Source organism: Amphiura filiformis, chromosome 17 (assembly GCF_039555335.1).
Source record: "Amphiura filiformis chromosome 17, Afil_fr2py, whole genome shotgun sequence".
Classification (NCBI taxonomy): Eukaryota; Metazoa; Echinodermata; class Ophiuroidea; order Amphilepidida; family Amphiuridae; genus Amphiura; species Amphiura filiformis.
The window spans coordinates 59,277,642-59,305,566 of NC_092644.1; the positions used below are offsets into that span (position 1 = coordinate 59,277,642).

At 36.3% G+C, this 27,925-nt stretch overlaps 1 protein-coding gene across 2 annotated transcripts; it reads right to left on the reverse strand.

Moving 5' to 3' along the window:
• Nucleotides 1-2,218: 2,218 nt before the first annotated feature.
• LOC140138067 (ATP-dependent RNA helicase DDX39A-like) lies at nucleotides 2,219-27,856 on the reverse strand. Of its 2 annotated transcripts, XR_011856939.1 has the most exons (15): nucleotides 27,459-27,856; nucleotides 21,742-21,976; nucleotides 21,102-21,229; nucleotides 19,510-19,792; nucleotides 18,558-18,682; nucleotides 16,634-16,720; nucleotides 14,009-14,222; nucleotides 10,867-10,994; nucleotides 10,077-10,359; nucleotides 9,213-9,337; nucleotides 7,211-7,354; nucleotides 5,496-5,602; nucleotides 4,091-4,241; nucleotides 3,038-3,874; nucleotides 2,219-2,624 (listed from the first exon to the last, which is right to left on the reverse strand). XR_011856939.1 is itself a non-coding variant. In XM_072159913.1 (14 exons), exons 2-14 carry the CDS (start codon nucleotides 21,971-21,973, stop codon nucleotides 3,719-3,721), a joined length of 2,163 nt encoding a protein of 720 aa, XP_072016014.1. In that variant the 5' UTR covers nucleotides 21,974-21,976; nucleotides 27,459-27,856; the 3' UTR covers nucleotides 2,219-3,718. The 2 variants fall into 2 exon arrangements, 1 of the variants encoding a protein (XP_072016014.1); XM_072159913.1 differs by having other exon boundaries at nucleotides 2,219-3,874.
• Between the last annotated feature and the right edge of the window lie 69 nt (nucleotides 27,857-27,925).

Sequence of the window (27,925 nt, forward strand, 5' to 3'; positions counted from 1 at the left end):
TTCTCACAATAGAGGTCAGGTCTACGAATGCATCAATGTTTTATTACTAAATCACTAGGAAACCAGAGTTTGTAACTAAACTTAAGAAATGGAACATCTAAGAAATAAACTAAATAAGATATAATACGAGTGGAAAACTCTTTAATCATAAATAAGATATGTTTATCAAAATTTCTGTAATAGGAAATGTTCACCTTTTGAAGCCAATGCCGCAAGAAATTGCAACTGTGGACACAACTGAACTCGAGGTGCGTAAAAACATACATAATCTGAATCACATACTTATTTGTACTCTTGTATTCCAAATGGGAGGCAACAAAATAGACAACAGTTTTTTCTCTACTAATTCTATAGTAACTTTTGGTCGTAAGTTTTGATATTTTTAAGTCAATAAGTTTAATCTTAATTTTGATGACAGGCAATGGAAGTCGATGGCAGTGGTTCTGACGTGTCTGCAGGGAATATGGCATCTTACTTCAGTAAACGGGTTTGTACTATTCTTGCAATATGTCATACCAAGTTCCAATAGTGGACGTTTTGGTGTATCAATTCGACCTCATCCTTGGAAAAACACCCCCAGTTTATAATCCATAGCATCTCAAAATGCAGCACCTTAATTAACAAACATCCAGTTTTGCCAACTTAAACATAGCGCAATTTTAAACCTTTAGCTGGAAAAACTGGCAATAAAAGTCAAATTTTAATATTAGGCACATTTTTGGAAATACATGACTATCCCCCAGTGGCATACCAGTCAACTTATATTTCTGGGGAGGGGGAGGGGTAGTGAAATTTCAAAACTACCCCAAAGATGGTCTTTTACTGTATCCAGTAACAAGAATTAACACATAAAACGCCATGAGGCTTGACCTGCAAAACCCACATTACTTGAACTTTGGTAGTTTACCCCATGCACCTGCCCCTTCTGTGGCTGTTAAATTATTCAGTTATTATATACAACATAACAATCATACAAAATAACTCTAACTATGATGGAGGCAACAACATTTTTGAGATTTTGTTTTATTTCCTCGTTGCTAAATACAACTCATATTTTGTAATATTTTACATGATACAGGCAGAAAGACGTAGACAAAGTAGAAAAGGGGATTCTAACAACTAGTCAATTTGAGATGATGGGAGAAATGTGATGATGCTACAGTCAGTTTATTATAGAAATAAGGCACTGGAGATCCAACTTGAATCCTCTAAAATGGGGATTTTCTGATGACTATATAGATGGTACTCATTTTCTGTTACCAGACACCTGTCACTACAGATTTTATTAATGCGACTGTGAAATATTAACCCCATGAGAACTACCTGCCGATTGGCCAAAAAGAAGTTTTCATTATCAATTGGCCCAATCAGCAACATTGTTAGAATAATTTCACCACGCAAAAAAATTGGGGTGAATTAATTGCAAAGCTCCATTTTGATTGGTGATTAAAGTGAAAATATCATGTAATTGACCAATCAGATGTGATGTTAGATTGGCAGGTAGTGTTCAGGGGGTTAACAATTCATGATCATATTCACCATAGGTGTACTGATGGGAATAAATTTATTTTCGCCAATGGAGTGCCAACCGTGAAATTAACAACTCGCGATTGCATGTAATAATGTATTGTAGGTATATAGGGCAGGACCAAGCAATCGTGAAAATAACATTACCGAAAATATCTGCTCTCAGTCTAAATCACGAAAATTACTGTATGTGAAATTACCACTTATACAGTAATGAAAACAATGATCTATATGAGACTGGTAGATATAGAAATAAACAGGAATCTGAATGATTTTCACAGATTATTTCTCTAATATTTTATATTTCACTTCAACAGGCCAAAAAATAATAAATATGTGTGGCCACAACATGATACATCCTTATATAAAATAGATACATGCTATGAGTCCAAGGTCCGTATGCACAAAACAGTTAGACCGGGTCTAAAGTTAGACCTGGTCTAAGTGGAATTTAGTACCTGGACAAAGGACATTTTTCTTTACATTTTCTTAAGTTAATTTGTATTATTTTTGAACTTTGCATTTAAATCTTTAGAATTTGCTAGCTACTCTATGAAGGAAATAAGAGTAAAGGACCATTCCTGGTGGAACTGAATTCCACTTAGACCAGGTCTAACTGCAGACCAGTCTAACTCTTTTGTGCATACGGACCCAATAGTTTTAATCAAGACTATTGCTTGTGTAGGGTTAATCTTTTCTGGATGGCCTCACAGTCACAGGATACACATACACTCCAAGTCCGAGACGTTTACTTGATATAAATAAAATATATAAAAAGTATTTCTGCCCTTTTCAAGAAAATAGTACTGGTTTTGTCTTCAAAGAGCGATTTGTTTGTTATCATCTGCCCACAAAAATCCCTGGATTTGTTGATTACATTACCAACATACCCAGTAACTGGGCTATTCCAGGTGAAATCTATACACCCCCAAAGGAAGACATGAATTTAATCTTCCACACAGGGAGTGTGAATTTCAAATGGGGTTACCTGAATGGGCGACTTCTTTTGAAGTCTACACCCCCTGTGTGGGAGATTAAGGTCAATTTCTTCCATAGGGGGTGTATGGATTTCATCTGGAATAGCCCATTGCTTTTGACTTCATTCCCAGGGATTTCAACCCCAACAACCCATTTCACCATCATATCACCTTTATGATACCAATTCAAGTTCTTGGGTCTAGCAGGGGCATAGCCAATTTCTTTGGTTGAGGCATGGGGACAAAATACAATGTTCCTCTGGTTTTGTGCATCATTTGGACTAGTATTATTGCTGGTGTGTATATAGCCTTTACAGACCTACAGGTAGTCTTTCTGCTTCCTAAAAAGGGCTTTATTGGGACAAACTTTGGTGTGAAATGAGCCACACAGAAAATGCACCCCAGTTGGCTTCACTAGAATTTTCACTAGAACTATGCCAATTCTTTGGAGTCATTAAATATTTCATCGTTTAGTAAAATAAGAGCTAATTATCTTTAATAAAGTATTTTTGGTAACTTTCATAAAAAGCTGCCTTTGAATTTATTTATTGAATGAGTAACCATGGACAGCTTCTTCTTTACTCTGGGTATAAATTACCATTGTGGCATATGCAATATACACCACCCACAGGTTGCACATCCCTTGCACTAAAGCATCATTTACTACTGCTCAATTCATTATTCTGTTCTATGGTGATATTCCTCAGATGTAACCAATGATAGTTCCTGAGAAGAGTATAATAACGTCGATAAGAGACCAAAACATTAATAAACTTTGTATCAAAATGTCCAAATTTATAGTAGTTCCATCACCATTCTAGCAAACTATATATTTTTTTTTCTTTCCAAAATTGATTCTCTACTAACCAGGGGCATAGCCAGGGGAGCCAGGGGGTGAAAACTGCCCCCCCCCCCAGAATAAATGGGGATGGCAAAGAGTATTGTCCTTAAAATGATTTAAAATGGGACAAAAAATTGACAAATGGGGATGAAAATTTGGCTTTGCCCCCTCACACTAAAACCCTGGCCATGCTCCTGCTACTAACATTGACCAGTTGGTGTCTTTATTCAATTATGTAATGGTGAAGTCTATGCGCTCCTGCATGGACCTAAATTGTTCAACTTCATCTAAGTATGATTGACCAATCAGTGTCCTTGTCTAGTGAAGTCCAAGCACTCCTGCAATCTGTATGGACATCAATTGTTCAACTGCATCATCTAAGTAAGGTTGACCAATCAGTATCCTTGTTTAATTCTGTAATAGTGAAGCCTGAGCTCTCCTGCATTGACTTAAATTGTTCAACTTCATCATCTAACACAAATGTGACAGTCATACCGTCCTGGCCTGGTTTCCTCCCTGCTTTTGAAATCTGATAGATAAAAACAACAAGTCAAGTTCATCGATTTAGAGTCAGATTTAGATAAGTTTATGATACAGGCTTTCATAGAAGAGGAATATAAGATTAGACTACTTGAACTAAAAGTAACAAAACTAACATTTTTGAAATAAGTGTATTTATAATACTTTCGTGTTTTTATCCTTGGCTTGACCTACACCAAGTGAAATGAAATGTAAGGAATCTTACCATGTAAGTAAAGGAGTTAAGATCATCGGGGAAATCATAATGAATGACAACATCAAATCTGTTTTCATCAAAGAGAGCACCTCCTTTCTTCAGCTTTGTGACCACTAGAATACCCTTGTCTAAACGCTGAAACCTGTTGAATGTCCTTTTCCTGTAAAGCATCACAAAACACTTTGTTAAATGTTAAGTCATTTTTGTTTAATCCTAATTTGTAGTGTACATAGGCAGTGTTATTCCCCCATGAAATTATATTTTGTAAAATGTGACACGATCAAGGGGAATGAGTCGGATGCCACAAATATTGATTTTGAGATTTGGCAAAGAAAATGTTACAATTCTTTTGTTTTCTATTGTTTTCAGCGATTCATAAAGTGACGTAACTTGGCAAAGAAAAGTTGTATCAACATGCGGTTTTCAGTTTCTGAAAGCTCTAAATGTCCTATTTAGAAACGTATGTAAAACTCATTTTCGACCAGGGTCGACATGTGACTCATTCCCCTTGATCATGTCACAAATGTCCTTCTGAATGTAACATTGTTCCTTACAGGTTTTTGGACATTCAGTTGATGTTTTTCAGTTATTGAATTTGAATTAATCTTCATCTTTCTTTCTACATTTTAATCACATACATTTATAATTATTATTATTCATACTACTATCATGGTCTATTCTATTTACAATCCATAGTAGATGTTACAATTCCAGTTGCACCTTTTTATGTTGAAAATTGTTGACATATAATAATAAAATCTGGTTGAAATTTGCACAATCTCATCTAAACTTTCAATTTTATTTGGAATTGCAAAATCTTTCACACTGTTTCCACTTTTTATTGATGAAAGTGGTTTGATTTGGAATAATTTAAACTGTTGAATTTGGTTGTAATTTCAAAATCATCCTCAAGTGGAGTGTGTTCCAAATAGAATAAGTCAACCTATGACAATACAACTAATGTACATAAATTCATTATGATGTCCTTATACAAGTACATTGAGTTTGGGGGGTCCCTATTTATTGCTTATTAGGTCTGCCATACTCACGTATGTGTATGTAATGCATTGATTGGCAGGATCGATTGACCAGTGACTTGAAGCTTCTAGATCTCTAAAGTGATGTCAGTGGTGGCGTTGTGGGGACAGAGTCAATTTTTTTGGAGAGGTCAAAAATCATGAAAAATTGCAGTGAAAATGGTAAATTTTTTATCAAATTTGTTTATATTCAGGGCAACAGGGATCAAGATCTCTGTCCCCCTCCCCACCCCTCCTGTTTAGTTGATTTTTGTTTTCAGGGCAGTCACTGCTGGCCTCCTTTGTTTTTTCGACTTTTCCTCAAAAATCACCGTCTTGTGTAATTTATCATTTTATTATGGAAAACATTGATTGATTGATGATTTGATTGAACCTACTTTTCCATATGCGGCATCATCAGACAGATATAAAAGGCTGGTGTGCTTTCTCCACATGTCACATGAACTGCTTGACACTTCCAATCTTCCTTCACATATATCAGCACCTGTTGTAAACACACATACACTAAGTACAATGCCCAGATACAATCGACACTTAGAGAATAAATTGTAGCAATTTTTGTTTAATAGATGATGTACAGTACAAGGTCCAATATTTTGAGTAGTGCATCCACTATGATAAATTCTATTACTCTGCTCATGGCCCATTATTCAAAATAATCCTTTACATGTACACCCAAATAAAAAATGTTTTTAAATAATGGTTTTGGCTGTGCCATTATTTATGTTTTTACTGCCCCAGACACATCATTTTGGTGTAAAGGACACTGCATTACCCTTTATTTCTTAAGTTTGGACCTGCCTTTCGTCTATCACATAGTAGAGGATAGTAAACACAAAAATTCATATTTTATTTTTTATTCATTTTGATATTGACTATAAGCTATTCTATTGAGCAAATATTAAGTTACTGTCATAAGTAACCCTTATTCTAACATGAACAAATATACAACTTCACATCTTCCGTTCCGTATACTGCAAACGTGTGCAAGAATTACCAACTAGGTCCATACATAAGAAGTGCTACATACGTGCCCATCTACAAGCATGTTACATGTAACAAATACCGCTGATGACATAGGGTCGTCTACGACCTGACGGCGACACCCAAAATCAGGTGATCAGAAAATCAGATTTTGTGCCTACAAACTAGACTACAAACTCCCACTAAATAAGAATTACTGTATGGCACCCAGGGTAAGGTTCTTGGTTGGGTCTAGGGTGATTTTGCATGCTCACCTAGCCAGGGGGGTACTCAAGTTTGGTTTTGGTAGGGAGGTGTCCCTGAGAATATGAAAGTGGATCCATCACTTTACCAATTTTTCAAAAATTTTGGACCCATTGATATATCACAAATCAAAATTTTGACCAAATTTAACATAAATTGTCAGTGTTTACAAATTTTGGCTACAAAGACAACAATGAACCATACCAATGCTAAAAAATTAGTCAATGGTATACCAAAAGGCCAAAAATGTTGCAACACATCCCTGTAACCCGGGGGGATACTCAAGTTTAATTTTGGTAGGGACATGCCGCAGAGATTTTGAAAGTGGACCCATAAATATACCAATTTTTCAAGAAATTTGGACCCATTGATAAACCAAAAGTCAAAATTTTCGGCCAAATTTAACCCAAATTGTCTTAGTTTTTACAAATTGTCCCAATTTTTTTTGGAAAATTTTGAAATTTTGGCTAGATTGAGGCAAAATTGGGCTATTTTTCAAAAAAATTGAAAATATTTTGAAAAAAGACCCATTCATTTACCAAAATTGGCTTAGAAAAAGGGGTCATTGATATACCAAAAGGCCGAAAATGCTACCCATATTAGCAGCACGTCCCTGTATGGTCATTTGTACTAAGTACCCCCCTGGGCCCTGTAACCACCACCATACCCCCCTGCTAGAAATGCTAAAAGTGACCCCAAACAGGATTCAATATGGATATACATAATATTATGCAGTACATAATAGTTCACATAAAGAAAACCCCTTTTTACAGAAAGATTTAATTTTTTTGATATCATATCAAAGATCTGTAATTTGATATCCTAAAACATTTTTTCAAGGCTAATCTAGGTCTTTCAAACTTACTCTTTTTGATTTGAGAAAATGCATACAATCCAGTAGATGTTGTTCTTTCTCATACTCTCTCAAATTGATGTAGTAATGGTTAGCATTCTGAACGGCCTTCTTTTCCGATGTGTCGTTGGATGCACTGCAGTCGATATATGCAAACTAAAACAGATATAAACAGCATTACCTTACAGACCCATAAATGCCAGCACATCAGACATATACAATATACCAATGATACAATATAATATAATGCACTTGTTGATAGATGAGTCATTAAAAAGTTCTTAAATTCTTGCAGTGATTTGGAATTCTTTACATTTGCTGGATGCTGGTACAGACCACACAATCAAAAATTACATATATTATATTGATCATAAAATCACATATCTATTTCATATAACATTGCAAATAACTTACTCTGTAAGTGTAAGTTTCTACCCCCAGCATCGAGTGCTAGCGTACGTAGGTTAACAAAGGTTCCAAATTTGACAGTCTCACTTTTTAAGTATGTAACTACAGTTAAATTACGTATTTCTTGGCCAAACTGGAACACTCGGTAACGCTTGCAGCTCCGCGAAAAACATGCGAAAAAGACACGTTTGCATGCACACTTGACCTCGAACGTGTGAACTAACCAATAATGTACCGGCAGGGTTAAGGTCCTCACTGTTTGAGGTCACTGCACCGTACAGTGCATGCACACTTAGTACTCTACATGGACGCAATAGATACATTCCAGTTTGGCCAAGAAATACGTAATTTAACTGTAAGTACTTTTTTAATTCTACCTTCATTTTGATGTAAACTCTTTTCTCTATCAGATTGCTTTCACTTTTGTCACTTTTTTGCTTCATTACACACCATAAAGATTTGCCTAAAGTCCAATTCAGACTCCACCTGCGATGCTATAAAAACTGAAATCTGAGCCAGGTTTTTACAAACTCGGCGGTGGAAATTTTGGTTTTGGAGTTGGATTTTGTTCAACTTTATCGCATCGCACTGTGCATGGTTGTGATTGGCTTGCTGGACAATCAAGGTCAGCAGAATGACCATAAAAGGAGATACAGATCCCACATGCTTCGCACGATGAAACTGAAATGTACTTTTTAATTTCTTCACGCGATGCTGCAATATTTGAAAAAACATCGCATCCCGCTGTGATGTGGAGTCTGAATCGAACTTAAGGGGGTACTACACCCCTGCTCAATTTTATGCCTATTTTTGCATTTTTCTCAAAAATTATAGTGCATTGGTGACAAGTAAGATATGGATATTATAGGGGCAAGGACTACAACTACTGCACTGGAAATTTTATTTTAACAGAGACAACAGTTGTGGAGTCACAGGCAAAAATGAGGGAAAACCAATATTTGATCAATAAATCAATAACTACTTGCCTTGAGTTGCTGAATTTTCAGTGCAGTAGTTGTAGTCCTTGCCCCTATAATATACATATCTTACTTGTCACCAATGCGCTATAATTTTTGAGAAAAATGCAAAATGGGCATAAAATTGGCCAGGAGTGTAGTATCCCCTTAATAGTGCACATGGGCTACTTTGAATTAGGGTAAATGTTCACATACAAATAGACAATTAAAGGAGTATTTTGTGATTAAGGTGTCCTCTTTTCATGACACATTTCATTAAATTTAAAGCTTATTCACAAAATTTCAGTTGATTCTGATTTTGTGTTTGCGAGTTATGCAAGACTATGCGTATTACACTGCTCCATAGGCCACTGTGCTGTAATTTCGTTTTCGTCAAATTTGACGATATTTTTGCAAAACAAATAAATCTGCAAGAACTTTTTTTGTACATAAACATTATTTAGCCAGAGGCTTCCATTTTTTTTTATAGAAAAGTGTGGGGATGAGGCTGTGGATCACAAAATGTCCCCTTAATTGTCTGTGTCCAATTATTTGCTGGTGGGATATTTATCCCATTTGATAATGTTAGGGTGTTCTTGTTAAGTACATCACTGATCATCCCTGTAAGTGATCTTTGCAAGGTGGCTTACTTCTTGTGACTTGAAGAACTGTCTACAGAGAGGTCTAATGTTGTCATGCATTGGACCACTAAACAGCAATACTTGTTTTTCATGGGCTGCTTTCTGGAAAATCAACTGCAACTCTTTTCTTGAATCTGCAAATAAAAGAAAACAAATATATGCGATATTCATTATAGAAGCAAACAAAGTGGCTCTACACCAGTGTGCTTACGCTAGTTGTGCGTTGCGTAATGCGTGACTGGTGCACGCTTATGTGAATTTACACGAGCGTGAGTTGGGACTTTATTGACGTGCGCAGTAACAAAAGCCGAATAATTTCCCATTTATATAAGCCGAACGAACTTTATACACGCCCTCTTAGATATAACATAGGATATTATTATGAAAATTTGACCCTCAGATTTTTTAGTTCATATAGTACGCTCAATTAGATCATGCCAACATACAGGTTATAATTTGCTTCCAAATACTCCTGAGATGAATTTGCTTGAATATCCAAACCCCAATGTAATATACATGATAAACATGTACGTGATAAGCTGGTATGATTCTGGCAGTGGTAAAACTGCATTTGATATTCGAACTAAAGTAGTGTACGACTTCTCTCACAACACGAACATTATCACACTTGGGGGACTAGTCTTATTTTGATGGAGTTGACACTAATGTTACCCACCGCGATTATTACCTGCACGGGGCCGCACCAGAACAAGATTTGTCCCGCTTTCAGTGATTTTTTTAGGGTCATTTAGCCTCTTTCAGAAAAAGAATGCGGACTGACCGACCCTACTTGGCAAGTCTGTCAGCTCATTAAACATGTTTTTTTTTGCATCACCTAAACAACATTTGTGTGTACTTGACTACCAAACTGACCTTTCTGTTCCAGCATTTGACCACAGTTATGGACACCAAACACCTTGATATCATTCAAAGGTAATATCTTTTCTCGTAGTAGTGCTACCACTCTTCCTAGGGTTCCGACAATAATGTGAGGGCAATCATTCTTGAGTGCATTCCTATTGGGTATTATATTTGTACCACCCTGGAATATAGCCAACTTAATGGGAGACTTGAACATATCTCTGGAGAAACGCCTGTAATCTCCCATAATATCACGAGCTGCTACCCGAGTGGCGCAGACTATAATCATGGTGATCTGTAAAAAAAAAGAAGAATATAAACACCAAAAAAAGTACACATTTGCTGAAGTGGTCTACCATTAAGAGCTAGAGACCAGCCTCTTTTATCTGGCCATGATGGGAGCAAGCATTGACTCAGCAAGCATTGGCTGAGTCGATAAGTGAACAATTCAGACAAGTAAAATCTGCACTGAGTGTCACAAAGTATGAAAAATATTTTAATGTACAACCTTAACAACCAATTACTGTAACAGTGGACATTTTTGTGCTATATTTATTTTGAAGTTAAAAAGCGAGCTGTTGGAAACTATATCTACAAAAATAGTAAGTTTTTAGAGGCCCGAGCTTTCAATCTTAGCAGGATCTTTATCAAAAGCAAAATCTTTTATTTGCGTTACAAATTGCTACCGCAAACATAGCAATACGCGAATATATTCTTTTGTGTATCCTGAATTTAAAAACGAAATTGGCAAAGCACAAAAAATTAATCACACGAAAAGTTCTACTTTTACAGTTCTACTTGCCTTGCCATCTTCTGGTGTAAAATTCTGTAGTGTTGCCAGGACAATTGCCATACTCTTCCCAGTTCCACTACTGGCTTCACACAGTACATTTTTACTGTCGATGATGGGAGGAATGCTTTTGTTTTGCACTGAAAAGGAACAACAAATTGACCCACAAAGTGAATTACAGAAATGTGATTGTCATTGATTGTACATGTGCATCAAGAAATTCTGGACACCCAAAAAAGAGCTACAACTACAAGAGACTTTCTATTAAGTTGGTTTCACAGTTATGCAAACGTTTGCTTCATTTTTGATACAGTAAAATCAATTTGGAGGCAAGACCTATCAACAGGGCTGGATCTACCTTTTTCAGTGCCCATAATTTACCTTTTCAGGGCCAAAACGTAGGGGATATTACAAAAAATACGCTTATTTATTTTCAGTTTTCAACTCCACTATATCTTTATACTATATAGTGTCAGATTACATGCACAACCAAATATAAAGTGTCGGCTGAAGTGCGAGCACAACAGCGAGGGGACCAAGCCTCGTAAGCTAGGGAGTTTTACGGAATTTGAGGTGCAAAAACAGGGCTTTTATGAGTCATAGCTGAAATGATATAAAATACAGTCTTATTATTTTTGAATTTGAACTCTTATAGGCCTATTAGTATAACCAATACCAGTGGCAAAGACAGGAATTCAATCTAACAGGACATGCAGTAGAGTAACATGGAAATAGTGGGGTAATTTCTGGGGGAGGGTGCTTCTACTAAGTCCAAGTCATGGGTGCCAACTCAGTTTACACCTCAACTTAATTGGTCATAATAATAATAATTTGTTGGACTCCCTACTTCCCTCCCCTCCCCATCCCTGCAAACTATTTATAATTTCAACCTCTTTTCTTCTTTTTTATTTGATTTGTTTTATCCTTCTAAATTTTGGGCTCCTCTGGGCCCAGGGCACATCTGTCCCTGTTTTTCATTCCCAATCAGGTCTTGACTAAATGTTTCTAGTTGCATTTTTCTCTTCTCACTTAGGTAATATTTAACACAACGGATTACCCCACATCTTTTAGAAACATTTATAGAAGCAATTAAATCAACATAGTGAGACAAAGTCATGTTATGTTACTGTCAAAAATAAGACCAAGGTATTTAAAATCATCAACTTTCTCAATGTCTTCACCATCATATATCAAAGAAATATTATTGAATTTAATAAGATTGTGGGGTGTACCAAAGAGCATCAACTTAGTTTCGTTTAGATTAAGAGAAAGTTTGTTTTCTCTAAACCATTTAGCTATACTACAGAGGTTGTGATTCAGACTATTTTGAAGATCTGACAAATTAACAAGCAGAGAGATATCATCAGCATACATAACTTTATTTATTTATTTATTTTATTTATTTATTACACTTTATCACTGGCACAGAATTACAAGAAATATATAATATTGCACATAAGTTACATCAAAAATTACACAATATTATGAAAGGAATATTTGTTTTAAAAAGTCCAGTGAATGGCTGGAGCGAACAGGTGCCAGGCACCTCTAAGACCGCCCCACCAAAACCAAAAAAGAAGGGAAGGGAAAAATAAATTAGAGGGGGAAAATGCAGGTAAGTTACATAACTGTTTTACACGTAACACTATCAGAAAGATCATTTACAAATAATATGAATAACAAAGGGCCTAATATAGACCCTTGAGGAATTCCAATATTAATAGGCCTGAAATCTGATACGGAACAACCAATTGAATACCTGAGTAGAAGAAGGGCCCAACTCCATCAAAACTGTTTTTGAGATATTAAGAAAAAACTTAATATTTGGAAAAGTTTCATAGGCAGAATGTTTTCATCTTCAGGGGACCTTTAATACATGAACATACAATATTACACACATTCAAAATTATATATAATGTTTCCTTGGCAACGGTACAGGTCTTAATACTGAGCTGGAGTTGGGCCCTTCTTCCACTAATATACTGCAAGTGCCAGTTCCGTAAGCAGATGTGTTATAAAAAGTACATAAATTTGATAATTATCCATTAATTGCACAAGTAGAAGCATGTAATATGTTAGCATTGTAGTGACAAGCAGATATCATGGATGAACAAAATTCCTCTTTAACCATTATATTTGTGGAAGAAGGGCCCAACTCCATGTAGTTGGGCCTTTCTTCCATGAAAACCATGATTAAGCGTACTTGGAAGACTATTTGGAGGGTGGATTTTGGCTCATCTTTCACACACAAGGAAGCACAATCTGCTGGCAATAAAATGCTGGGTCTAACTCATTTTCGTAAAAAATTGGAGTTGGGCCCTTCTTCCACTCAGGTATTCAATTTTTACAGACTGCATTCTGTTATTAAGATAAGACTTAAACCAGTTGAGTTCTATGCCACTGATTAACAAGAAGGTTGTGATGAGATTAAAGGAATCCACCTTGCTTTTCTGGGACCAGGGGATGATTTAAGGAAGCCCCATCATGCACTGCAAAATTGTTGACTAGAGTCTCAACCGCCACTTTACTTTTCAAATCCCATTGAATTCAGTGCAAAAGATCTTGTTTTAGAATTGTGTGTGTGTCATTATTACTTGGTCGATTTCAGAACAAAAGTGATGTATGCATAAAGGATAATTCACACCTTTTTATTGTAAATATATCTGTCCAATTTCAAATTTATCAATGCACGTCTATGCAGTGGGCGAGCAGTGGTGTCATGTTCTTTCACACAGCTATGCTAACCGCAAATAGGGGCACGGTGGCGCAGCGGTACAGGCTCTACCTCGCAATTGGAGGGTTGCGAGTTCGAGCCCTGGCGGTGCCATCGTGTTGTGCACTTGGGCAAGGCACTTTTCCTCACTTGCCTCTCTCTACCCAGGGGTGAAATGGGGAGCTGTTAGGGATATTGTCCATTGAGCGCCGCCCAAAGGTGTGAGCATGCCTTGGGCATTGTATGGCAGCTGACATATTCTAACGACGGCGGAATAAATGTAAAGCGCTTTGATACACGTAAAAGGCGCTATATAAATGTCAACATTTATTTATTTTAAGTAGTGTTGGGTAGTACTTAAATCATCCTCTGTCTGGGACCTACATAAAGAGTTAATAATCACAGCTGAAGTAAAGTAAATAAATGACATATCAATCTCACCTTCAGTAGGATGTTCAAATCCACATTCTTCAAGTGCTTTGATGAGTCCGGGTTTCAATTTCAAATCTTTGAAAGTAGTTTGAGCCTTGGTATCCGAGTCACTTGCTATGGTTGAATCAACTGAAGCATTGCTTGCTGAGGCATCTGCATCAACTTCTGAGGCCTTCACTTCTGAGACTGTTGTATATGCGATGACTTTCTCGTGCACTTCATTCTATTAATTATTATCCATTGTTTAATAAAGAGTGTTATTTTCTGCAAATTCAACCTCTATGCAAGATACCCTAAGTGCACTTAATTCTTAGTAGTCTGTGAATGTAAAGATACACTCCCGTAACCAGGATTTATTTGGGGGGGGGCTGATTTTGAAGAGGTGGACTCGGGATTGTGCCTTTGGCCCCTCCCCAGGTTACGGGCCTGTACGGATGACTCCAAACCGAACCACAAGTTGGCTGCTGATGGCCTGACAGGACTGCGAAACAAAAAGCGGCATTTGCTCTCATACACGAAATGCATGTGTCCTACAGGAAACAAGTTTGTTTTTGTTTACAAAGCCGACATTTACAGCTACATGTTCAGGCTAGTAGCAGTGTCCCAACTTGCCCGATGCATAATAGTTCTCAGCTGTCATCTATTCAAGCTCTAAAAACAAGCCAGACACTTGATTGAGGAAGTCAAATTGACAACAGAGAGGCAAGGTTACCTATACTTCAGTTTTATTGCCTGGTGTTTTGTTATAGAAAGTAAAAACATAACATAGCAATATTTAATATTCTTCTTTACTTTACGAGGTGGATCATTAGTTTACAAAGATGCATCCCTCAAGATAATCATGTATAACCAAGTTTGTGCACTTAATGTAAAGTTACAAAAAGTGAACTATTAATCATATTCACAATATGTTAATGTAGAAAGAAAGATGGTTTATTTACGTGCAATTTGAAACCCATTTGTCCAATATTAACAAAACACAGCAGTGTTTTTAAAGAAGAAACCCAAATTTACAGCGTTGCATTTACAGCGATCAATGGAAACCCAAGTATTGTGGCACCTTAAACCCATCATTATCTTTGTGCTGAATTCAAATCAATATAATTTACTGCAAAAATGAAAATTTGCACTGGTCACCTTCAAATTTACACTGCGACCACAATTAAAAGTCAATTGTAACAAACAAAGTGTTTTAGCTACTGTAATTATAGGCACATATATAATGGCCGAGTTACTATTAGTGAGATCTTTAGGTCATAAGGCCTGCAGATCGATGTGCTAGGAATTTGTTTATATGATGTCTAGTGTAATTTAACACTTAGGGTTGGTTAAGGGATCTGGAATGAGCGTTTTGAGCGTTGCGACAGTATTTTTTGTGGAACATGAGAACACATCAGACATATCAAATTGCATTCTGAATACGAAGAATGTCTTTCTGATATCAAATAATTTTCATTTTCTGAAATTCACGATATAATACAAATTTTATGACAAATTATTAAAATTTGATATTTTTCACATTTTTGATATATAACAGTCCTCGAAGTAAATTTTATAAATCTAATGACAAATTCTTAAAGTGTATGTAGCTGGGAGGAAAAGCCGACGATCAATTGAAAATTTTGACCTTTCATATTGAAGATATGGATTTTTTCCCCAAAAAGACCTAATTTTGTTTGCTGTTTTGGAAAAAAAATCCATATCTTCAATAACTGAAAGGTCAAAATTTTCAATTGATCGTCGGCTTTTCATCCCACCTACATACACTTTAAGTATAAATCATTGATTTATAAAGTTTACTTCGAATACTGTTAAATATCAAAAATATCAATTTTAATCATTTGCCATAAAATGTGTATTACATTGCTAATTTCAAAAATCCAAATTATTTGATATCAGAAGGCCATTCTTCGTATTCAGAATGCAATTCGATATGTCTGATGTGCTCTAATGTCCCACAATAAATACTGTCCAAACGTTCATACCCCAGCCCTTAACTGTACTTCCTTTCCCACATTTATTACCTCTACTTCGGACTTATTACCAAACTTCATGCTCATGTCTTGTTATAAAGCAAAAAATCATACCGGGTACATTAATCTTGAATATTCTTTTTTTCTTATGTGGTGTATGATGGATAATGCATCCCTTAAGGTAATCACACAACACCAAGTCTGATATAAAATTGGATGGTTTGAACCCAATACACAAATTTATTGGTCGAGCTATGAGTTTTAAAATATTGGACGAGACGAAGTCGAGTCCAATATTTTTTGGTCAAAAATGTGATTTTTGGTCTTTTTTGTGATTTTGTTCAAAAATGAGCAAGTCAAAAATGAGTTTTGGTCAAAAAAATTGTAGAAAGCAAAATTTTAGGGGAAAAAGTGAGCCTATCCATCAGTCCAAGTTTTGAGTCCAAGTGTTGATTATATTGGACTCTTCAACTCGGTACAAAGTATAGGAAGGAAGATTCTGAGAACATAATAATGTGCAACGTAGGTCTTGAGGCCTGGATACAGATTGATGTGAACAAATCTATGTTTATGTGTCTATCTTGACTGATGTAATGTACATTATACACTTTAGCAATTTAGTCATAGCTACTGCGTGTTGATATTATTTGGCAGAATTTACCGTATTTCCCTCTGAATCCTTCTCAGGTGCTTTCTTGGTTTTATCTCCTGTCTCTGGCTCGTCAACATCGATGTGTATCTCAATAGGCTTAAAATGATAAATGGGAGGTAGAAAATACATCAAATTAACTGATATATTCACACAGACAGATAACAAACACTAAATCAGATACAGTGTACCATCTGCATGTTGAAAGCAAAAAAAAATACCAAAAAAAAACATGGGGGATACCTGATCCCTGCCCCCGCATAATACCCTGCTAATATGGTGCAATGCTCTTTTCAATCCATTATATTTGCTGAAGCTCAAAATTGGTAACACAAAAACAAGTTCATGATTCTAAGCATTGACTTTTAAAAAAACAATAGGGAATATATACACATTGATGTTTAGGAGAGCAGCCAGCAGAGTGATTTCGTTAGACCTTTTCAAATAAAAAATGTTCTGAAGATTGGTGCCGTTTATTTATGGATGACTTAGTTTATATCGACGGGTCATTAACGCTAACACAAACGTAACTATTTAGACTCAACACAAATCTGACACAAGGCACACCATCAAGCATGGGATATGTCTTGCATAAGAGATTGTTTATATTTTCCAAGGGTCGATTTCTTAAATTTGTCCCTATCTAAAGTTCCAAAAAATGATGAACATTCACACTTTTCTTTCCATTACTGTGCTATTGTTAAGTGCTAAATTACATAGGTGTTAGTTCAATATATGTTATGAAAATATTTTACATGATGACCCCATGTTGATATTGGCTTAATAAGCTATACTTTGCTCAAAAGAGTTCGATATTCATCACATTTCTTATCCGTCATTTTGACCCCCTAGGTTACTAAATAAATATCGCTCACTGCACCTGGTTTTCTGAACTTTTCCGATCTGGATTTAAAATTAGAGAATAAAGGTATTGGTTTTAGCCCTGGAGTGCATCTATCGTCTCATATAACACGGGCGACATCATTATTTTAAGTAAAACAACGAGGAAGCCGAGTTGTTTTACGCCAAAAATAATGATGTCGCCCGTGTTATATGAGGCAATATATGCACGACAGCGGCTAAAAACAATACCTTTATTCTCATTCTTAAACACTTCAATTCAAATAAAAATATCATACAAATTAATCAAATTAAACCTACATTTTGCCTAGGAATTACCTAGGGCTTAAAATCGATCAGTCTCGTTGTTGCTGTGCGCCTCCGATTGGTCCAAATAGCGAGTACGCGATCGCGTTGACGCACACGCGCTGACCCGTGTGATATCATGTCATATCACACGGGTAAAGCTGGGTAAGAACCAATAAGATTGCAGGAACGTTCTCAAGTGTTTAAGAATGGTCAATTGAACATCATCAAGTTTTAAGATTTGTAAGTGAGCTTTGCACCACTCTCCTGAGGATGTTTAGAATAGTTATCAGTGGAGGGATTTATAAATCAATCAAAAATTTAAATGAATTAAAAATTGATGTTTAAAAAAGCTGTGAGGAGAGTGATTTCTATTTTTTTTAAATGCTAGAGTGAACAATAGGTTTATCCTTAGTGTAAGAGAGCACGAAATACTAATAGGATTAGGGTTAGGAATTAGGGTTAGGGTAATGGTTAGGGTAGGATTAGGGTTAGGATTAGAGTTGGGATTTGTTTGGTATTCTCTTACACAAAGGATACACCGAACAATAGCCCATGAGGAGTAACACAAGTCAAGAACTTCTATAGGCACCTAGGCACTATAAAAGACAACAACATGGGCCAATCAGTGGTTCACAGCAATTGAACATCACTGAGTTTTAAAAATTGTAAGTGAACCACACATCACTCTGCTGAAGAAGTTTAGCAGAGTTTTCCGGAGGATAATCATTCTTGATCACCTGAAATGTCAAACCCTGTCATTCAGCACTTGTCAGCGTCAAGGTTTTACCTCTTGTAACTTGAAAAACCACCTGCATAGGGGTCTGACCCTGTCTATCAGCCTACTGCTAAACATCACAACTTGCTTTTCATGGGCTGTGTTCCTGTACATTTCTTCTAAGTCTTGTTTTGTAGCTGAATATGAAAATAAAGAATAAAGGGGAGAGAATACTAATTAAATATGTAGGTCAAATTTGGTAATAAATATGTGAACAGCCCATTAGCCCAAGGTGTCATTAGTCACTGCTGGCATTGATGGAGATGTCACTCACAAATCCAGTGAATAATATTTCTGCACACACACATTTGAATTATTTTATATGAACACAGTAGAGTATGGTACAACTTCACAAAGTCAACTGCCATTGAAAAATCTGTCTTAATTACAGTGCCAACATTGTGACTCTCTTCAGCACCTACATGAAGATAGTACAGTAAATTTAACAAATTGGATCTCTGCTGATGAAATCTGTTACTATGGTTGTACAAATATGTGATGCGATCAAACAAAATGAGTCTGATGTCGATAAAAATTAAAATTCAGTTTTCAATTTCCTTACATGAGCCATTCTCAGAGCCTTATTTTGCTGAAAACCCCATCAAAATTAGACTTACGGCTCCAGAGATATGGCATTTTTAGTGTTGCTCAGAACAATGAAATACAAAGGAAATTGAATAACATTATTTGCTATATCTCCAAATCAATATTCCAGACATCCGACTCATTTTGCTGGATCACATCACATATGTGCTCTTAAATGACCAAAAAGTTAAGGTAAACAATTTTTATTTCTTGTGAATAAAAGTTCAGCCTTTCATATAAACTTTTTGATATAATACCCAAGTAAACACTGCTATTCTATAATATAAGCATGATTGTTGCTTCCAGAATCCTCAAAATTCCTCAATTTGCACATAACCTTCATTTTATACATCCTGAACATATACATTGTAATACTAACCATTCTGCTCTAGTAATGGGCCACACTCATCAACAACAAACTGTGTTACATCCTTCAGGTTCAAAAATTTATTATGAAGTAACAGCATTGTTCTTCCCAATGTTCCAATCACAATGTGAGGACAGTTATTATTCAATTTCTTCTTATCAACCTTAGCACTGTGGCCACCACAAAACACTTCCACTTTGAGTGGAGAGGTATACAGATATTTGGAGAAATGCCTGAAATCCTGTGCAATTTGGTTGGCTCTCTCCCGGGAATGACAAATAACAATCATGGAAATCTGTTAAAAAACGAAACAGAGATTAGAAGAAGTTATTTACTGATTAATTATGTGCATAATATCAAACAATGTTTGTGGTTTAAGTTTTCCAGCCTGCTTTCATAATCTGCAAAATATGAAGTACACTGGGTTGTCAACTTTTTGAATATATGGTCCCCTGGATTTGTTTTGGTCTGAATTCTGACATATTTCTGTGTACGTACATTTCCAATGTTTCTATACAGAATTCCTTGAGAAGTATGACATGTGTGTTTTAACTTAAAAGTACCTGCTGCTCTGATGTGATACCACATGTGGATACTACAAGAAAGAAATGTAGTTTTGTAAAAAATTCCCCCCAAAATCCACCCATTTTGGAGATACATGTATTAATTGTGAAAAGAGAGACTTTCAGGATTTTGTTAGAAAGAGGATGATTTTTGATCATCTTTATATTATTTTTAATTTATTTTCCTGTCTTTTCCTGCAAACCTTATTAAGATATTTTTATAATTGAAAATATTTCCTATCATAAATCGTAGAGTGACAACAAGTGAGAGAAATGATAATTTGTCATGGAACTTCAGTCATATATAACTGGATGTCAGGGTCTGCATGTATGGTTTGCATGGTATGATGACATACAGACACTGACCTCAGTACCCTAAAACTGGTTAGCAGCAACTTGTTTATCACACCCATCATGGGTTCAAACCCATTTGTTGTATTTGATTGTTAAACCTAGATAGAGTGATTACATTGACTGAGTGGCTGCGCACATATTATGTTTAAGGATAGCTGGATCAATCTTCTTACATCTTGTCTGATATTTGTCATAGTAATTAGCCTTTTTGAAGTATGGCGGGCACAAAAGGAGAGGGCATACTTTGGTTTGGGTAATCTTTTGTATGCTTCTCAGCTGATTAAAAGATTACCCAAATCAAAGTACACCCTCTCCTTTTGTGCCTTCAAAAAGGCTAATAGTAATTATAGTGCAACAAATTCATATCCCTACATGTTAGCATTTGGTAGCACTTTGGCTCAAGACATAAATTCTCATTTACAATTGGTGATGGAGAGTGAACAGAAAATAACACCTTACCTCCTGAGCACTACCTGCCAATCTAACATTGCCTATGATTGGTCAATTACATGATATCTTCACTTTAATCAGAATGGAGCTTTGGAAAAAATTCACCCCAATTTTTTTTGTGTGGTGAAATTATTCTAACAATGTTGCTGATTGGGCCAATTGATAATGAAAACTTCTTTTTGGCCAATAGGCAGGTAGTTCTCATGGGGTTAAGATTTTCTCACACTGCTTTATTACCTTGCCATCTTCTGGTGTAAAATTCTGCAGGGTTGCCAGTATTATTGCAGTGCTCTTACCCGTACCACTTTTGACTTCACACAGTACATCTTTACCACTGATGATGGGTGGAATGCATCTACGTTGCACTGAAAATGTACAAATAAAAAGTTACAAACACATGAAAGTATGGTGGTCAAATTTGTTTTCATCCTGCAATTCAATTCAGCATTAAATATTACCCTAACTCTTTAAATGTCCTCTGCTGCAGAATATGACAAAGTCGGGTATGAGAATTACTTGAACATCCATGAAAACATCTGAAAGTGATTGAAAAAATTATGAAAAAGCAAGTGAAAAATTGTGCTAAAAATAAAGCAAAAATTGGCTGAAATTATTTTTAAAAAATGAATGAAATAAATAAACATGAATTCAACTTAAACCTGAAATTTTCATGCTTGCAAATGTGACTCTTTGAGCAAAGACCACGTCCAACCTATAGTAGCTATCAGTTCGTCATGCTTTATACACAAAGAGCACATAATTGAATTCAATGAATGTCCTACAATTTTCTGACACTGATGTAATAAAGTGTCATTTGCATTTTGCAAAATTAATACATGGTGCTGAAAATTAGTAACATTTGCACAAGAAGATTTACCTTCTGTTGGACGTTCAAAACCACGGTCTTGGATTGCTTTTAAAAGTTCAGGCTTCAGCAGCAAATCTTGAAAGGTAGTGTCAGCTGAGATGTCAGTGCCAATGGCCTCTGACTCCACTGCTGTCATGGCAACAGAAGCATCACCTCCTCCTGTGGAGACATCACCTCCTATTGTCTCTTCAGATGGCTCCTGTTCTGTATGATCTGGGTGAGTTACTTTAGTTTCTGCCATTGTCTTGGTTTTACAATAAAGAGAAAGACTCTTAAGACTTTAAATGGGACACTCACATCTAAATCACTGATTCTGCTAATAAAACACATGATCTGCGATTATCACATCTTAAAAACAAATACATATTTGGGTTTTAAAGTGAACTATACAACATATTTATGTATGATCTCTTCTTTTAATTTTCTATGTAGAATATGTATCGTGTTTGGGCTGACTAGCAAATGTGTAAGGGGCTGTGCAATAATCATGAACCGGGGGGGGAAATTTCCAAAACGACTCGCAAAAAATCGCGTGCCCCCACCTCCACTGTTGGTAACCCACGCAGAAAGGGTGGGTTTGAAGGGTCCACAAAATGCTTAAAAGGGTGGGTTTGAAAAATTTCTGGTTAAAATGTGTGTCCAAATATAAAGCGTGGTCACTGATAAAAAGGGTGGGTTTAGAAGTCAACAATTGCAATCTCAAAGCTTACTGTAATTTCCGATTGAATGACACTAAATGAAACACACAAAAAAATATTGAAATCCCATTCTGTAGTGTTTGGTCATCTAAAACTTCAATATGAAATTCCCTTTGGATGCAAATCTGCACCTCCTGGACCACCATCACCACTTATCTATGATCAGTAAACCACGCTTAGAAAGGGTGGGTTTCTGAGTTTTGGTATAAAGGGTATAAAATAAAAAGGGTGGGTTTCAAATAAAAAGGGTGGGTTTGTATCACCACTGCCAACTATGGCCTCTCAGCACGCCAAAAATTGCTTGCCCCCTCTCGGCCTGCCAACAAATTTCCTAGATAAGCGTTTCCGTACTGTTTTCCTAAGCCATTTAAAGGAGGATTTCGCGATCATAGCATCCTCTTTTATGACATTTTTCAGTAGATATCCACGAAAAAAGCTTATTCCGAAAATTTAAGTTGATTCCGATTTTGCGTTTGCGAGTTATGCATGATTATGTGTATTACGCTGCTCCATAGGCCACTGTTGACCAGAACGAAATTCAAATTTGGCGATATTTTTGCCCCGGGGGGCCACTATAGTGTCAAGAGGGGGTATCAGGCGCGTCCGAGGACTCTCAAAAAGCACCCTAAACAAGTATTTCCGAGACTGAAATTTTCCCCTAAACAAGTATAAGTTGCACGATTTGCTACCCTAAACAAGTAGTTGTCTTTTCCCCAACCCTAAACAAGTAATTGATGCAATCATTACCCCTAAACAAGTAAACACACAGAACCCAGGCGGCGAGTGGCATGATAGGGCTAGCAATTTGTGGCAAGCCGTCTGAATTTTGAGCCATACAAGTTTACGTGGTGCTAAAGCTTACCTCAAAGTTCATGCAGTATGTCCAATATTTTCAAGATTTTTGGGCCAATAATTTCCCCTTTTTGGATCACAGGTCCAACCCTTTTTATTGAAATATTCTAGAATTTATTCTTTGGGATTGGGATGTACCCATTTCTCCACATATCCAAGAGAATTTTGAACTGCAAGTCCAACGCAAATTACGACCATGGCGATTGCAAACCACACATTGAAGTTGGAAGAAGACGGCAAACACGGCCAGTTTAGCTTGGTTTATTTCCTAATTTCGTCTGGATTTAAAACATCCTAGAGCATTAATTATCATACTGGATTTAGTGGTAAACCCAACCAAAATCCTGAAACTCATTGATTTAAATTTTAAGAAAGCCAAAATAGTTCCAAATTATTCAATCGTTGTGTTTGTAAATACCCCGGTAAAATTTCACACATGTCAAAAGTTCATTGACACAGCTTGTTTACAAACCTAGAAGTTCGTGGTTGCTTTGTTGGTCCTTTAGACCATGTTCCGATCAACCAAATTTTCTGGGCTGGAAGCCACCAAGACTGAATATTAATGAGTTTAATGAGGTTCGGCCAATCGGAAATCCTCTTATATTTTTCCTCATAATTTATTGACTCCACAGTTAAGAAAAAGCATGCTGATTGGTTGTATATTCTGAACAAGTTGTGACCTCGTCCGGGGACCTCGTGTTTAGTATACTAGCTGGGCCAGTAGAGGGATCTGTCATCTCTGACACCTAAAAGATGGCTTTTAACTGCTTTTGGGGTGTAGGAAGAAGACACTTTCCTTTCACTTTTCATGAATGAAGGAGAAAGCACAAAATCCCAAACTTGGCAAAACTACCCTAAGTACGTAAGAGCTCCAAAAACATACCCTTTTACACCAATTTTACATGAATTTGATACCTTATTCATGTTACGCACGTAACGCATACCCTAGTCTGAAAAAATACTCTTTTTACGTGAATTTACGGACGCGCCTGATACCCCCCTTCACCATTACAGTGGCCCCCCAGGTATTTTTGCTAAACGAATTAATCTGCAAGAAATATTTGGTACATAAACATTATGTAGCCAGAGGTATCCAGTGATATAAAAGTCTCAACTTTTTTTGAGAAAAGTGGGGGGATGAGGGGACGAAATGCCCTTTTAAGAGTGTTTTATTTAAAAGGCGCCCCAGTGGGTGGCCCATGATAGGGTGAATCACATTAGACACTATTTGGGGCGACATTTATCCATATCAAATTGTATGTGCCTGATAGCATAACTGTGTGGTCCAATAGGAGGAAAAATAAAAAAATTACTTTTGATAGTCAAAATCCCACAGATCTGTTGACCGATGTACATTGTAGGTACTGGGTTGTAGTACTTGGGTCACTTTATCAAATGGTGGAAACTAGATTTTGTGAAGTGGACGCGCATTAAAGCGCATTGGACATTTGTGAACTGTCCATGCCAGGTTTCATACAGTAAAGAATAGGTGGTCATTTGAGGTCACATACAATTGTGTACATTGTACATGTATGTGCACTTTGTCACATTTTCCCAGTACTAAAATGGGTTAGTTTAATAGTTTTTCGCCACATTCCGACCCGTAACTCAAAAACCACAGGCCCTAGAGAGGTGAAAGACCCCCGGGGAAAGACCCCTCATTTTAAAGGGAATTTAATTATCTTTCCAATGAATAACATTGTTTTCAAATTCAAACAACTTCAAAATTTTATGAATAACCCTACCCATGAAAATGAATGTTTGCCAAAAATTAAAGGGGCATTTCGTGATCCACAGCCTCATCCCACTTTTCCCAAAAAAAAAAGTTGAGATTTTTACACCACTGGATACCTCTGGCTACATAATGAATTTTTTTGTACCAAATATTTCTTGCAGATTAATTACGTTTAGCAAAAAAATATCGCTAAAAATATGAATTTCGCTCTGGTGCACCAGAACCTTCCGAAATTACAACACATTGTCTATGGAGCAGTGCATAACTCGCAAACGCAAAATCGGAATCAACTGAAATTTTGGAAATAAGCTTTTTTCGTGGATATCTACTGAAAAATGTCATAAAAAGAGGATGCTACATGTAGGATCACGAAATCCTCCTTTAATAATTGCATCCCCGGAATAATATCTCGAACTTGCCAAAATTTACTGTTTGCCCCCAGTTCCCCCTTCAGACTTTATACTTTTAGAAAATCCATACGACATTTTCTCAACTTTAGGCAAAAGGGTAGAAAAAAATTTCTTGTGTGTATTTCCGATTAAAAGGCGCTTTTTTTTTACCCATTCAGGCAGAGCTCATAATTATTGCACAGCTTGATATAATTCCCTATTAACTAAACAAAGCGAGATATGTGAAAAATAAGATTTCTATGATTTTAATTGAGGTTAGGGGGCACCCTTCCAAACACTAAATCCTTGGACCCTAACCGCATTTGAGCATTTGTAACCTACATGTATAGTGCAAGATAAACCGGTAAAAAATCGAAAAAGCGCCATTACGTAATTAAGATATATAGAAGAAAAATGGTCTATTCTTTCAAAATATTAAAAAAAATATATCACTACCTAAAGAGGGTACTGAATTTAAGCTTAAATATATCAGCCTCAAGAGGGTACTGAATTTAAGTGAATCTTGTTTTTATGAAAAGAATAGAGTAGGACCTCAACATTAAAAATCTGTTCCAAAAATGTTTCAAATCGATTGTGAATTAGTGACAGGCTGACGGAACAATAACAAAGCCGGAACTGGTAAAGAGGCGAAATTATCGGCTAAAATTAGTGAGGGAGCTGTTCAGGTGCCCGTAGCTCAAAAGTTCGACTGAAGGGACCCCCAAAAAATAAATTTTTATTAAATTTCAGACTTTATACTTTTAGAAAATCCATACGACATTTTCTCAACTTTAGGCAAAAGGGTAGAAAAACGAATTTACTTTCTTGTGTTTTCACGTGTATTTCAATGGGACGATTATTTAGTGGTGTGCCCCCTTCAAGGCGCTTTTTTCATCTGGGGCTATAATCGGCTTTTTGATAAATTCAGGCAAAATGAAAGTCGGCTTTTGTTTGATTTATGTTAATTTCGATTTATATTGATAGTTTAGATGTTAATGTGTAATTTTAAATCGAAATAGATGCAAATCGTGCTTGATATAATTCCGTCAGGGGGCTTCAAAGCTAAACAAAGTGTCGAGATATGTGAAAAAATAAGATTTCTATGATTTTAATTGATTTGGTTTGAAGGTTATAAATCTGCCCGGGTCCTTAAACCCTTCCAAACTTGTTTTTATGTTTGGGGGGGGGTAATTACTGCACAATTTTTAGCTACTGGACCCTAACAATTAATTATTGACGTGACTTTCTTTTATTTAAAGAAAATTTGAGCATTTAGAGGCAAAACTTGATAGGCCTACATCACGTGTTTTGGATAAAGGCCTAATGCAAGATAAACGTGCTTTTTTGGCTTAAATGTGACAAAAGCGGCATTTGCCATTTTTCGGAAAAACGCTCTCATTACGTAATTAAGATACATAGAAGAAAAATGTTTGACCATTTTTCTTTAAACTGTCTATTCTTTCAAAATATTAAAAAATAAAGAAAAAAATAAATTTTTCTCCTTATAAGGGGGCACTACACTAAATCCTTCCGCATTTGGTGTAACCTTGTATAGTCCCGGTAAAAAATAGCGCCTAGGCGAAATATATCAGCCTCAAGAGGGTACTGAATTTAAGTGAATCGTGCTTGTTTTTATGAAAAGAATAGAGTAGGACCTCAACATTAAAAAATCTGTTCCAAAAATGTTTCAAATCGACCTCAACATTAAAAAAATCTGTTCCAAAAATGTTTCAAATTGTGAATTAGTGAGAGGCTGTCGGAATAATATCAAGGCCGGAACTGGTAAAGAGGCGAAATTATCGGCTGAAATTCGTGAGGGCGCTGTTCAGGTGCCCGTAGCTCAAAAGTTCGACTGAAGGGACCCCCAAAAAATAAATTTTTATTAAATTTCAGACTTTATACTTTTAGAAAATCCATACGACATTTTCTCAACTTTAGGCAAAAGGGTAGAAAAACGAATTTACTTTCTTGTGTTTTCACGTGTATTTCAATGGGACGATTATTTAGTGGTGTGCCCCCTTAGCCTTTTGTACCTTTTTTAAATAAGCTTACCTGTGGCTGTGCATGTCACTTTTGTGCCTCCACTCTCACGCTGTGTTGTCGACGTCGTTGACACCGTTTAACTTCATCAAACTGGATGAATTTCTCACGGAATCCAAGACTACACAGTAAACTTGACTCGGAACTTGATTATGGTCAGATAATATGGTTTATAGTAAGGTTTATATAACTGAAAACGATGAAAATGCGCTTGATTTTTTGCAGGTTTTCGTATTTTTCGATCTACTAAGTAGAGCTCGTCGTAGTCTTGCAACGCGAAAATGTAAACAAGCAGAGTCCATAAAAAGAACATGTCCCTTATAGCAGACACAGGCCTATCTTGGCCTTTCATGATGCAGTCATGTCTACAGTAGAATTCACCACGACCTTTGCAGGACTTAAACCCCATTCAAAGCTATTAAACCAAGATAACACTCATTGAAAACAGCTCAACTGATTAAACATAGTGCAGTTTTGTC

What these genes read in the sequence shown, in the direction of transcription:
- LOC140138067 (XM_072159913.1), bottom strand. Translation starts at nt 21,973, where the DNA reads ATGGCAGAAACTAAAGTAACTCACCCAGATCATACAGAACAGGAGCCA. An exon ending in TTACACCAGAAGATGGCAAG is followed by an intron (nt 10,360 to 10,866) that starts GCAAGTAGAACT and finishes TTTTTTTTACAG; the next exon opens with ATCACCATGATTATAGTCTG. An exon ending in ATGATGCCGCATATGGAAAA is followed by an intron (nt 4,242 to 5,495) that starts GTAGGTTCAATC and finishes GATGCTTTACAG; the next exon opens with GAAAAGGACATTCAACAGGT.